This window comes from Python bivittatus, unplaced genomic scaffold (assembly GCF_059951505.1).
Source record: "Python bivittatus isolate LINGU-HERP-01145 unplaced genomic scaffold, Pbiv_v1 ctg000580_np1212, whole genome shotgun sequence".
Classification (NCBI taxonomy): Eukaryota; Metazoa; Chordata; class Lepidosauria; order Squamata; family Pythonidae; genus Python; species Python bivittatus.
Genome location: NW_028277087.1, coordinates 5,451,100 through 5,464,884, shown reverse-complemented (window position 1 = coordinate 5,464,884; position 13,785 = coordinate 5,451,100). Strand labels below are relative to the sequence as shown.

Genomic DNA, 13,785 nt, shown 5'->3' with positions numbered 1-13,785 from the left:
TGCCCCCCAAATTTCCCAGCCTTGTCACAACTGAGGCTTAAGAGCAGAGACCCCATCTTGTACCCCCTTGACCCAGCGAATCCCCACATTCTTTGATTCTTGTGGTTTCACTCCTTCTTTACAGAAATTAAAAATGTTGTGGACAACTGTGTGAGGGTCCCTAACACAGACCAGAGGGACAGTGATGGGGATGGAGTAGGCGATGTGTGTGACAGCTGCCCCTTCATCAGTAACCCAGATCAGGTAAGTGAGACATTGGCTTGGATTCATGCAATATGCTAAGTCAGTTAATGACCTAAAAGGCTGCAGTTGCTGAGCGTAAGAGTCAATTGCCAGATTGATAAAGGGTTTGGAGACTGTTGTGTAAACAGCCAGCAGCAAGCTTCCCTGTCATCAGTGAGGAGACCTGTCTCCTCACTGGATCACAGGAAGGCTGTTAGAAAGAGAATCAGAAAACCTCCATCCCGAAGTACGTAAGGGTATATTGGTTCTAAAGGGGAATTGGTCCAGTGCCTGGAATTCTTGTAACCCCCTCTTTCATATCAGTGAATCTTACTTGTGAAAACTGTGTTTGGAGAAAAATCACTTGGGTTTTAGGCGGTTACCAAGAGTCTGGTTAACAATAGTGTTAACCTTGCTTAGGATTTTACAGAGCAAATTTGCCTCCCTCCACTCTTAGCAGCAAAAGCCACCCTTGGAAAAGATTCCATTACCCACACCTGTAGGTCTATGCCTTCCCACCCAAAGAAATAAGTAGGTTAGGCTGACATGCAAAACTAGTGCTTTGGGGTGAATCCAGAAAATGCTTCATTTAGAAGCTGAGTTAAGTGTATTATGTGAACTTATTTCTTTGGGTGGGAAGGCATAGACTAAACTACAGGTGTGGGTAATGGAATCTTTTCCAAGGGTGGCTTCTGCTGCTAAGAGTGGAGGGGGGCAAATTTGCTCTGTAAAATTCTCTCAAATATTTCCCTTATACCTGATTGCCTCTGGCATCACGGCAGTCCTCTGCCATTACGACGTTAGCCATCATTCCCAATCTTCCCTTGCAAAGCTGAGTCAGGGGAGGTATTCTGGGGACCCCCAAGATGAGTCCATGTGCAGAACATTTCTTGGAAGAAAGAAAGCCATCCATACCATCACTCGTAGATCCTTTGCCATTACCAGAGACAGTGCACGCTCACAAATACTCCACCAATTGAAGGCCAATCCTTTCTTTCTTGTGTGCAGGAAACGGTGTCAAAAAAGGGTGAAATTCTGTGACCTGTTTACATTATACCCATTATAAAGTCCTATACTCATTTCTGAATTCTACCTGCCTTAGATCTGCTCTGGATTATTCATTAATCTAGCCCCTTATTCAGTGTCCTGAGTGACAACCATTGTCCAAGATCTTGAACAGAGAGCTGTTTTTCCCAGCCTTTTTCCTAAGGCATTTTTGGAACAGAGATACCAGATTGGATGTATAATATTTTACATCTAAAAGACTGACCGCTGAGCTAAGGCCTGCCCCAAGTGAAATCTGAGTCTCTGAGAAGAGCTGCAGAAAAGTGAATTCTGTAGTAGTTTCTGGAAGTACAGAATGTCCACCCAACCCCCCCGATTGCAAGCCATCTATCCTGGCTTGACAATCTTTCCAATCCAGCTCTCCACTGAAGTGTAGAGGGCTGTTTTAATTGGAATTTCATTAGTCATAGTTTGGGACGGGGCCTTTGCTTTTCATTCTCCTGGGTAAATTAGCATGGAAAATCAAGCACAGAATGTAATCCTTATCTTTTGATCACGGGAAGCCCCTACTTCAAATGTTTCTGTAAACAAGTATGGCTTAAACAATTCAATAGAAATGTAAGTTGAGCGCAAGGGTGTGTTTACGAATTTGGGACTTCACGGAGAAGATTTTGAAGATAGAAGCATTGTTGGAAATGGAAAATATGTTACTTAAAATATTCAAGAATTCCAAGTCTGCATTTGATAAAAGCCTCTTAGGGAGGTTTCTAAAGGAAGGGAGCTTAAAAGAATTAAAACCGCTGTGTACTTTTCATTATTTAGAAAGATACTGACCACGATCTTGTCGGTGACCCCTGTGATACCAACCAGGACCAGTGAGTTAAAGAACGTCTGCCATCATTCCAGATGCGGGGAGGTTTGAATTTCTGGATGCATCCTTGCAAGAATAATTGCTCAGTGAATCCCTTCTAGCTGGAGGGAGACAAACTCAAGAGTAATAAGTCATACAGAGATGCTGCAGGCAGACTCTTTTGGTGACACACTGAGTTGGGGGAGCTTGAATGGCTTCAGTTACCAGACAGGACAGAAAGCTGATATGACTACCTTCTCTTTCCCCAAAGAGGTGGAGGAGGAGATCCACGCAGAGCACTGCCCTGCTACATCAGGGGCAATGGGGTCATTCAGGGTTCTCCTAATGTCAGGATCCAGCGAAGCTCTAGGCTAAGCTGATGGGAGAACAGTGAGGTGGAAATGAAGTTCTCGGTGGCTTCATTGGGAGGCACGTGGCTTGGACTTGGGAGTCTGAAAAGAATTCAAACGGGCGTGCCAACAGCAGTTGTGCAAGCAATTTGGGGGAGAATGAGCTTGGGTAGACATCTCCAAGATCTCCCGTTTCTGCCCTTCTTTTATTTTGGTCATCCCTAAACTTTACGTTTTCTTCTCTCTTGTCTGGCAGAGATGGAGATGGCCACCAGGATTCCCGTGACAACTGTCCTTCGGTGCCCAACAGTTCCCAGCTGGACTCTGACAGGGATGGGATTGGAGATGAGTGTGACGACGATGATGACAATGATGGCATCCCAGATCGTAAGGCCCCAGGGCCTGACAACTGTCGCTTGGTCCCCAATCCTGGCCAGCAGGACACAAATCGTGAGGATCACGTGCTTTCTTTCTCAACTCTTTCCCCGGGAGGCTTTCAAAAATGCACAAACGCAGAACAGTTGTCCCTTAGTGCCCACAACCAAGCCAAAACAAAATTGAAACACACACACACACACAATCCTGGATGTGGAGTGAGGCATAGAATTCATGGAGTCCACCCCCTGCCAGTGCAGGATCCACTAGGGCAGTGTTTCTCAACTGTGGCAACTTTAAGATGTGTGGACTTCAACTCCCAGAATTCCCCAGCCAGCCATGCTGGCTGGGGAATTCTGGGAGTTGAAGTCCACACATCTTAAAAGTTGCCAGAGTTGAGAAACACTGCCTTAGGGCATCTCTGACAGATGTTCAACCATCTGTTTGAAAACTGGAGGTGAAGAACTCATCATGTAGCAGCCTGTTCCACTAGCTGACAGGTCAAAGACAGGAAGTTTCTCCTCATATCTACCCCGAACCTTCTTCCTTGTCATTTTAACCCACTGGTTCTAGTCCTACCTGTTGGGGCTGTAGAGAAGAAGTCCACTCCCTCTTCTGCATGACCACTTTTCAGAAATTTGAAGCTTGCTATCATACCTCCCTCCAGTTGCCTTTTCTGTAGGTCAAATCCCCAGAAATAAGTTTTAACCATTCCACGTGGGGCTTGGTTTCCAGACCCTTCAGCATCTTTGTAGCTTTCTTCTGAGCAATTTGTCACTGTCCTTTTTGAATTCTGGTGCCAGAACTGGACCCTGTTCTCGAAATGGGGTCCAGCCAAGGTACAGTAGGGGGGCACCATTATTTTCCACCATCTGGATTCTATGCTCCTGCTGCTGCACCCCAAGATAGCATATGTCACCTCCACTTTCACTTCTTCTAGTCTGCTGTTTTATAAATTCACCGAAAAAAAATTAGTTAGGGCACAGACGAAGCCTATGATTTGCACTGGTTCTGTTTTGAGGGAGGGGAGCATTTCCAAGATTTGCGTAATGAGAGCAGAGAGCAAGTCCTCTGCAAATCTCTGAAAAAAGACTTTGATCCGTGCTTAATATGCTGCGTGGCTGTAAAAGTCCCATGTTAGCTAGTATGTGAAGCGCGTGGCCCTGGTGCCACCTTGGAACCCCAGGAGATGGCGGGAAGCTGATCCCCACTCCTTCTTCCGCAGGGGACGGTGTTGGGGATGCATGTCAAGATGACTTTGATAAGGACCTGGTGATCGACAGGATTGACGTCTGTCCCGAAAATGCTCAGGTGACGCTGACTGACTTCCGGGCGTTCCAGACAGTAGTGTTGGATCCTGAAGGTGATGCACAGATAGACCCCAACTGGATTGTCCTCAACCGGGTTAGTTATCAGCCCTGAGGCTGCTCAGTTATGCCCCGACGTGCTTGTTCTTTTGTGCCCCAACGCTGCTCTGCACGATCGAAAAAGCTTCGGACCCTTCTTTTCGGCTGCTGCTGCAGAATGATTGCTTTGCTCTCCAAATGCTCTGGTGGAGGGTGAGCCTGGATCTTCTATGGGAGCATCTGAGACGAGTCAGAGGCGTCTCCCCCCAACAAAGAACTCAGGTGGTACCCCAACTTTCACTGCCGTACTTTCCAATCAGCACAGCCAATGGCGAGGTTGACAAGGAATGATGGGAGCTGAAGTCCAAATGGTTGGGAATTGTGGGACTTGAAGTCTAACTTGTCTGAACAGCTTCAGGCTGGGAAAGGCTAGACTTCTGTGATGGAGAATAATTGGACTGGAGGACCTTTATATCCTGCTCCGGCCTGGGATATCACTTACCTTCCCAGGTGAAGATGATCCAAGGCTGCTGGGGCAAACCCTCGGCCACCATGGACACAATTCCGTTCTCCATCCAGTTAATGGCGCAGGAGGAGCAAACCAGGGTCTGGTCCAGAGCAGCTCCGTTCCCAACAATTTAGGACAACATCCTCCTTTCTCAGTTCCCCTACTCTTCCCCAAGTAAAGCAAATTGGGGAGTAACAGAAGAGACCCATAGCCCCCTCCCACTAAAGGGTTCTCTGTCTGCTGTTTGAAGGCAAGCCATCTTGAGGACCAAGCATGGATTAAAGAGCCATGCGGACGAAGCATACGTGTAGCCTAAGAGGTCCCTAGGCCTCACTTCTTTGTCTCCCTGCCTCTAATGTATTTCTTCTGGGATGTCTCTTGCACTGAAGGGTAGACTATTCCTGAATGCTGAGGCTCCATTTTGCTAGCACAATAAGTAGTGTTGAGATACCCCACTCCCCCATTTGTCCCATTTACAAAATGATATTCTTCCAACAGCAGGAGCCAGTCAGGGTTTCCACTCAGTGTCTCTGTTTCTCGCTTCCCAGCAATCTACAGCTAAGGTCCTCAACCTGGTGCCCACATGCATCACTCCATTGGAAGACAGTTCCCTTGGCACTCTCGCCAAACTCCTTTCCCTTTCTGACATTTCACACTTTTCATTTTTTTAAAAAGAGGAAGCAGATCTGCAGCCAAGGAAAACATCACCCATCACCCTCATTTTTTTATTTCCAAGAATGCTTCGGGGCCCAAATAGATTCCCTAAGTTTTCTTAAGAAATAAAAATGATAATTGTATTTCTTATTTCTTAAGAAATAAAAAAATCACTTTCAGCTTTGTTTGAAAGTGCGTACACTGTCTAGAAAAAGGCCATAGATGAGCAAGTCTACTGAAGAGTGTCTTGCTGAAAGACTACAGGGGGTATTCTGTGAATAAAATGATTTTTGTGGCATCTTCTTGATAGCCATTTTGTAGGAGGGCAAAAGCCCCGTTCCCCTATTTGTCACTTTCTGAAAATGTCCACGTGTTCTCGAAATTTTAGATGGAGGTTGGGGGCTCCTGATCTATGGCATTAAAAAAGAAATTCAAATTTTTGCAGGGCATGGAGATTGTTCAGACCATGAACAGCGACCCGGGTTTGGCTGTGGGTAAGTTACAGTGCAAGCGCTGAAAGAAAGCAATCACTTGAAAAATATTTTCAACAGACGCTCAAATATATATAAATCCTATATTAGCAATAATCTAACTTTACTGCAGTCCTTAGTATCTTTAACAAAAATACTTAAATCAATTATAAATCAGGCATAATTGTAGGTCGGTCATACTTAGTAGCAAGAGTTTAATAAAGAAAATAGATAATTTATGAATTGGTTGATGAACAGTCTTTCTCTGCTTACTTTATAGCAGTATTTCTCAACTCTCAGAATTGCTGGCTGGGGAATTCTGAGAGTTGAAGTCCACACATCTTAAAGTGGCCACGGTTGAGAAACACTGCTTTATAGAATACATATTCTGTGTATAACATTTAGCAAAAACAATGTATAGGCAGGAATGCAGAATCCTTAACTTAAAAGTTAAGCAAAAAGTTTAGGGTTCAAGATAATCAAGAGACGTGATGTGCATAGGAAGGAATGACTTCAGCCTAGCTACTACAATCTGTGATTTAATATCTCACAGGGCCAGACCTTTTAGCCTGCTTGCTACAAATGATCAGCTGGAGACTTCTACTTTTTTTCCAAGTTGCATCTCCTGGAAGGAGCGAAAACAGGCTGAAGAAATATATAACCCAGGAAGGAGAATGCAAGAGTAGCATGACATGCAGGATGCAGAAATGCTCCTTCTCGAGGTCCCCATGCCGTAATGCTCGCTTTTTAAGAGAAAGTCCTAGGGAAGAAATCGCCCAGAAGGGCCAACCCATAGAAGCCAAGAGTTAGAACAGAAGCCCACAAGTCAGTTGCAACGTTCAGCTTTCAGTGGCCTGTCAGTGTGCATGTTCCACGTAGATGAGGCCCAGCCAAATCTTCAATTTCATCTGGCCTGACTCAAGTTGGAGCAAAGGTCATTACATATAGCGAATAGGTTTACTCCTATCTGATCGTTTCCTTCTTCAGTCCCATTAATGGCGCTTGGGTGAGGGTTGTATGTGTGGTTTGGAGGAAAGCAGTGCACAATCCAGGGCTTGAGTTTTGCACCGCAGATAGACTATCGCCCCCCAAAGCTGTGAACCTCTCCGTTTTGGAGCTGGCGTGGGGAGAGCTAGACCGCTGCAGTGGAAAAGGGAGGGAGGTATGCATAAACAGAACACACAGTATTTGATGGAAGCTACTTCTCAGCTTCAGTTACTCGAAACGAGGCATGTGCACATTTCCTGAGAAATGTACCCATAAATTGCAACCTGGGAAAGCACAGGGTTGGGGTTGGGAAGAGAGGGGCTGCCTACAATGGGCTGCCTGTCCATTGAGAAATCAAGCAAATATTAAAGTCTCCTGGACTCTCACAGCCAAAGAAAGTCACCTCTAACATTGTTACCTCTGGAACAGGGACTTGCTTGTAATCTAGCAGCTGAATTATGATTTCCCAGGAATTCAACCTAGTTTATTGCCCTACTGCTGTGGCACAGGATGCTTCCCTCCCCCAGCCCCCCAGTCTTTTTAAGAACATCACTGTGACATCTGCTGTCCATCCATGAAGATTCACCTGCCCAGAATCCAGAAACGTGCGTATTTAGAAGTATAGCAGGGTGTGGAACTGCAGAGACCTAGATTCTAGTCCCCCTTGACCTGAAAGTTGGTAACTCATGGGGTTACTGGGACGATGATAAAAAAGAAAGACCTCCATGGAAACTGTCTTGAGCTGCCAAAGAGGGGAATGTGTTATGCTATGAGAATAACCTTGAGGGACAGGAAGAAGAGCCGCAACCAACAACAGTCAGAGAAGAGAAACTGAGTCGGAAGCAGGAATGTAATTTGAGAAAGCGTCTCAGGCTTGACCCTCCCTAGTTTTCTTGAATGTAAAGCAGGGAGGGTGGAGCACATTTAGACTTGCAAGATGTCAGCCCTATGAGGTAGTCCAGACCAGGAAACCAAACTTGTGAATGATGATACTACTTTTATTGTGACAGTAACAAAGTCTTGGAAGTCTGAATGCACATCTCCCTTCCCTGCCTTTACATTCAAGAGAACTAGGGAGGGTTAAGCCTGAGAGGCTTTCTCAAATTACATTCCTGCTTCTCTCTGACTGTTGTCTTGGTTGCGGCTCTTCTTCCTGTTCCTCAAGGCTATTCTCACAGTATATTACATGAGCTACAAGAAATAAAAATGCAATAAATATTGTGACACCCTTTGTCCTCTCCCTCACTTGGGTTTAGGGTACACTGCATTCAATGGAGTGGACTTTGAGGGCACCTTCCATGTGAACACAGCCACGGATGACGACTATGCAGGGTTCATCTTTGGCTACCAGGATAGCGCCAGCTTCTATGTGGTGATGTGGAAGCAGATGGAACAAACCTACTGGCAGGCCAACCCATTCCGAGCCGTGGCCGAACCTGGCATCCAACTCAAGGTAAGGGCAGAGCCGCCCTCTGGCTCCCTTCTCATCACAGCTCAACCAGGGAGGACGATCAGGGGAAGGGAGAAAACACAGCCCACTTTCAGGACACACCTGAATTTCTCTGGAAGCCATCTAAAAATTGGAGAGAGAAATGGTGGTGTCTTCCATCTCCTCTACCTGTTGGCACAGTATTAGGAGTGGGAAAGAGGGTCACACCATTGCTTCTCCTGCTCACAACTTTTCCTCTCCTCCCCAGGCAGTGAAATCAAAGACTGGGCCTGGAGAATACCTGCGTAACTCCCTCTGGCACACGGGGGACACTGCTGACCAGGTCAAGCTGCTGTGGAAAGACCCCCGGAACGTCGGCTGGAAAGATAAGACTTCCTACCGCTGGTTCTTACAGCACCGGCCCCAGGTGGGCTACATCCGGTAAGGAAGCAGACTGGTGGTCCAGGGCGGTCCCATTCCCAGCTCTGGTCGCAGAGCACCACAAGGACTCCACTTGGGTACATCAGGGATGGCACCTTCTTGGTGGTGGCTCTGCAAATGGGGGAACCTTTCCTGGTCCAACTGACTGGTTCTGTTCCCAAAGTTTATATAACGTTGGGAGAATTCGTTCTTTTAAGGTAGTCAGTAAGGCATCTGAGGCCAAACCTGTTGTCTTTGTAGGTTTGACCTGGGCTTTCCTCTCCAAAGACAGCCCCATGCTTTAAACTGAATAAGAGATTTTATTTATACAGACAGAACGTTAAGAAAACATCAGGGAGAAACACATGCCAGAGTAATAAAAATGGGGAAACCAGATAAACAATGAAAAACAAATAAAAACGTTTAGGAGCATATGGTTACCTTAAGGAGAAATATGGAGATTTGGAACATCCATATTCAGTGTTTCTATCTAAAAAGACTTTTGTATTGCTAAAAGTAACAGATTAGGAAATACTTTAAAGTAACTGAAGACTGAGTGAAGAAAAAGTCTTTACTTTGGAGGATATTTAAAGAATCTGTTCTGTTGTCTTAATTTTTCATCTAGTGCTATTTCCCATACTTTTAAGTATCCTGGATTTTTTTTAAAAAAGCACCTTACAGTTCTGTGAAAAAGAACTGAAGTTTTTTGCCAGTTCTGGGGCACAGGTATGCAGAACATCCAAAATGGAGCAGCTATTACAGTTTTTCAGCATTACCGAATAGTAAAATGCACCTATCAGAAAAAAAAAAAAATGAGTATCTTGGGAAATATGAATAAAAATTAATTACCAGAGATTGGGTAATTGAGTAAATTGGTCATTTTCCCAGTTTCCTTAAAAACATCAAATCAGAATGAATAAACTAAACGGGCATTGTCACCAAAGGTAGTAATTACAAACCTTCCAAGCTAGAAAGATTTTATTGATATACGGTAATTTTAAAAAGCTGTCGTCCCCTCTGTAAAATACTTTGGTAGTCAATTCTTAATGACTTCTTCATAGATTTGAAGGGAATTTTATATCATTTGAAGAGTTCCAAGCTGACTTGCGAGAGAGCCTTTATATTTAAGTTTGTCTAATACTGAGGCGTCTAAAAAGGTGTGAATATATACCGTTCTCCAAAAACGTTAATGAGATGTTCCTACCGATGTTTACAGCTCTCTGTTGTCAGTTGTAGCAATGTAATCTCCCAGATTCATTTGTTAAGTGGTGGGAAATGCCTTAAGTGGTGCTCAGAAAGTCTTCAACAAGACATAGGCTGTTCCCCTTTATTAAAAGATGCTTAATGGCAACAGAAGTGTTCAACCTATTTACAGAAATAGTGGGCAATCAGCCTTAGTTTATTCCTTTTTTGATTTCAAGATCAACTTTAAAAACTAGTCCAAGGTTTAGCTGTTATTTTAGAGTTTGGACACTGGGGTGCTTGCAGGATATGGTCAAACAGGTCAAGATGATGTCCGTGATGGCGCAGTCAAAGCTCCGCCTGTTTTTATGTGTCATGACACACATAAAAATAGGTGGAGCTTCGATTGTGCCATCACAGCCACCATCTTGACTTTTTTGACCAGACCCTTGTTGGATGCCCTGGAACATAAAAGCATTCAAGGCAACATCCTGTGGGACTCAGGATAAACTTTGCAACGGCCAGAAATTTTAAGCTAGATCCTTCTCCGGATTTGTACTTCAGAGCTCGGTTCTATGAGGGGTCTGAGGTGGTGGCAGACACCGGCATTGTCCTCGACACAACCATGCGAGGGGGCCGTCTGGGGGTCTTCTGCTTCTCCCAGGAAAATATCATCTGGTCCAACCTGCGGTATCGCTGCAATGGTGAGTGAGGCTCAACCCCGTCCTGTCATTTGGTCCCCAAAGCCATTTTGACTCCACGGGAGGGAGGTCTTGGAGCATCACTGGAGCAAGCATGGTCCTCAGCTGGGGGATTTGGAGAGCATTCATGAGCCAGAGCTGCCTTGCTCAGGATCTTCCACAGAGGCCTTTGGCATCCCCCCGAGAGGCTCCCCCGGTAGCCACCCTAAGGTGCCCCCGTATCAGAGCATCTTGGCATGCATTCAGCTGCTGACCTTCTCTTCTGGTCCACGTGCTCTCCCTTCCCCTTCTTGTTCCCAGACACGATTCCCGAAGACTACGAGTCTTACCGGAACCAGCACGACTACTAAACGCCACTGCCACTGCCCAGAAGGAATTGCCTGAGACTTCTTGTGCCAGCGCCACACACTGCTTCTGCTCTCTTCAAGATATAGCAAATTGTGAACGGTCCCCCAATACCTGGCAAGCACCATTTCCATCCGCCACCATGGCATTCCCCCTACCCCTCCTAGAACCGGCCTCTTCCCCAAATCACCCAAGTCGAGACCTGCTTCAACCCGCACCCTCCAAGCCCTCGTTGCTCTGCAGGAGTGCAGAAGAGCTGCTCATGTTCTGTGGCAGCTGCTGAGAAGTCCAAGAGGGTGGACAGAACAAAAGGCTCCTGCAAAGCTGAAGTGTCACCAGCAGAGAAGCGGCTTCCTTGGGCATCTCCTGCCCTTGTCTTGAGTCTACCTGGGCCAGCCACTGCTAATGCCGAGGTGGGACACAGGCCGCCGCCCACTGGGTCTCCTGGATTTGGCTCCACGCTCTCTGGATTCACCTGCAAAATCATCAAGGGAAGGGAGGGCGTCCTTTGGGGATCATTCCGGTTCTCCAATGAAGCCTTCCGGGAAGCGTATGTATAAGCTGAGGCTTCATCTTTGGTCCGGGAAAAGCCACCACCTCCACCACTCCAACGTACCTCAGAGTTGATGGGAATCTGCTTCAGAAGCCATGCAGGAGGCCTTCAAGACCTCCAAGCGTTGTGGGTGGGGAGCACGGCTTAGTAGTAGAATGGCTGCTTTGCACAGAGAAGGCCCCTGGTCCCACATCCACTTGAGGACCATGTCACAAGTGATGGAAAAGTCACTCTTGGTTTAAGTCCTGGAGAGCAGTGCTAGTTAGATGCAATAGTCCTTGGGCTAGTTTCCTGAAGTAATACACCTAACCCAATGAATCAAAGATGCTTGGCACATTCCACTAGGGCAGTGTTTCTCAACCTTGGCAACTTTTAGACATGTGGACTTCAACTCCCAGAATTCCCCAGCCAGCCATGGAAGTTGAAGTCCACATGTCTAAAAGTTGCCAAGGTTGAGAAACACTGCCCTAGGGAATGTAGCCCTTCCTTGTTTAAGAGAAACTCAGAGAGCCTTTTGTACAAATACAGACTGTTTGGTTAATAAAATAACATTTGTCTACCAAAGGGCAGGTTGTATTTCTTATCTGCTGCTCCTTTCAGAAAAGGGTTTGAAAAGGACAAAAAAAAGCTGGCTGGGTGGGGCACGCAACGGACGAGATGCACCTCAAAAATGACAAAACCTCCCATCGGTGACAGCGGAAACGCCACTTAAATAATTATTCCTCAGAAAAGCAGAGCTGAGCAGCCAGAGAGAAAAACAGCTGAACTTTATTACATTTCATTTACAAATAATGCAAAGTTACAAAGACAAAAAAGCCTTCACAGAAAAAAGGGAAACGGACAAACAAAAAGAGAGATTGAAAAGAATGTGCACAGAGTTTTGCTGTTTTTTTTTCTTCACATCATTGTCATGTCCTTAGTCTGCAAAAAGAAGAACGCACACGCACACGCACACACACGCACACGCTTACAAAGCCATCTTTAGGGCTTTTTTTTTTTTTTTGCCAAGAGAGAAAAAGCCACAATAAATTAAGCTTCTATGCTCCAGAGTTCCTTTGCTCCTGCCCCAAGTCCTCCCCCCTCCCCCCCGAAAAACCTGTAGCTCAATGGTAGGATTTGCATATATCAGTAAAGTCATTCTGCTAGTCCTCATGGTTTAAAAAAAAAAACCTTGTAAACAGGATGTTACACAGTTCAAATACAAAAAATGTAGACTGTTCCCTTCCCCTTTCAATTCACCCTCAGATATGAAGTGGGTATGTTGTTTTAGCTGCCTGTCTATAAGAGAAGCTGCTCTACGCAGCTGAATTTACATTATTCAGATAAAACTTCTTTTTCCCCTTGTATTTTTCATGCTTTCAGATATCCCGTAAGAAATTTGGAAAAAAAAAAAAGAAAAGAAAAGACATGAATTTCCTCCCCCAAAGAAAGCCATGTCTTAACAGCTACCATGCTACTAGCTAGAATTAACTACATTTTTACTTGCTAACTTTAGTCAAATGTTCTGGATGTTTCCAGTAATACAGTTAAAAGTTGTACTATAAACATAGATAATGTTAAATGTGCAACTGCTTATGCCCATAGTTAGGAACTACTTAAGGTGGGAAATACTGCATTCCCCAAGAAAGAAATGCAAGCCTACAGAATAAATACTGATGTTTTGGAATTGCGGTGGCCTCCCAATCAAATCCCCAATTAAAAATAAGTTCTGATGAATTGTGTTGCCAGTTTAAGCCCTGATTCACATCTCACATCTTTGCCCTGGAGGTGCTGGGAAGGCCTGCAGTGGCCCAATCCTCTCTGACGGGCAAGTCCACGTGCCCTTATTTTCACACCAGTGCCTTTGGGCCCAAGGTCTGCCACGACCGGGAGACCCTGTTTGAAAGCCACACCTTAGTCAAGTCCGTGGCTTTCTGTACTCTCTCACTGCAAACCTCCTACAGAATAATAAATAACCTTCCTTTCGCAGAAAAAAAAATGGAAAAGGAATTACATAAGCGGGATCACAAAGAGTTATTTTGGCTACAATTATCGGCAGCTTGGGAAATTCGGTCGTGACTTTTCAGGAGCCGAGAGCAAAATCATCTCATAACCTGTATTGACACTGTGATACGCAGCTGTATCAGGGCAAATAAGAACACCCACGCACAACGTGGTGCGGCTGGTCCTCAGGCTTTTAAACAATCCACTAAAAGAAGACCAGTTTCAAAGGAAGTTTTTGAGACAGAGCCACGGCTTGGACTTTTGCAACCTGGAAAAGCAGCCCCATGGCGTTTGCAGTCCTGACATCTGAGACCCAACCCTTGAAATCAAATTTGCCTCCCCCTCCAAAAGACCAAGCTTCCCTCTATTACTGAAACTATGGGGTATGCACCCAAAATATAGAGT

General features: G+C 45.4%; 1 protein-coding gene across 1 annotated transcript in view; it reads left to right on the top strand.

The window, feature by feature from the left end:
* Positions 1 to 11,946, top strand: part of COMP (cartilage oligomeric matrix protein) — a 32,258-nt gene extending 20,312 nt beyond the window's left edge. Inside the window, exons 11-19 of the mRNA XM_007430330.3 lie at positions 125 to 243; positions 2,050 to 2,102; positions 2,684 to 2,877; positions 4,028 to 4,206; positions 5,756 to 5,804; positions 8,024 to 8,220; positions 8,465 to 8,637; positions 10,363 to 10,502; positions 10,800 to 11,946. Of these exons, the coding sequence (XP_007430392.2) occupies positions 125 to 243; positions 2,050 to 2,102; positions 2,684 to 2,877; positions 4,028 to 4,206; positions 5,756 to 5,804; positions 8,024 to 8,220; positions 8,465 to 8,637; positions 10,363 to 10,502; positions 10,800 to 10,849 (1,154 nt within the window). The 3' untranslated portion in view covers positions 10,850 to 11,946. The remainder of the gene's footprint in view (positions 1 to 124; positions 244 to 2,049; positions 2,103 to 2,683; positions 2,878 to 4,027; positions 4,207 to 5,755; positions 5,805 to 8,023; positions 8,221 to 8,464; positions 8,638 to 10,362; positions 10,503 to 10,799) is intronic.
* The last annotated feature ends 1,839 nt before the right edge of the window (positions 11,947 to 13,785 follow it).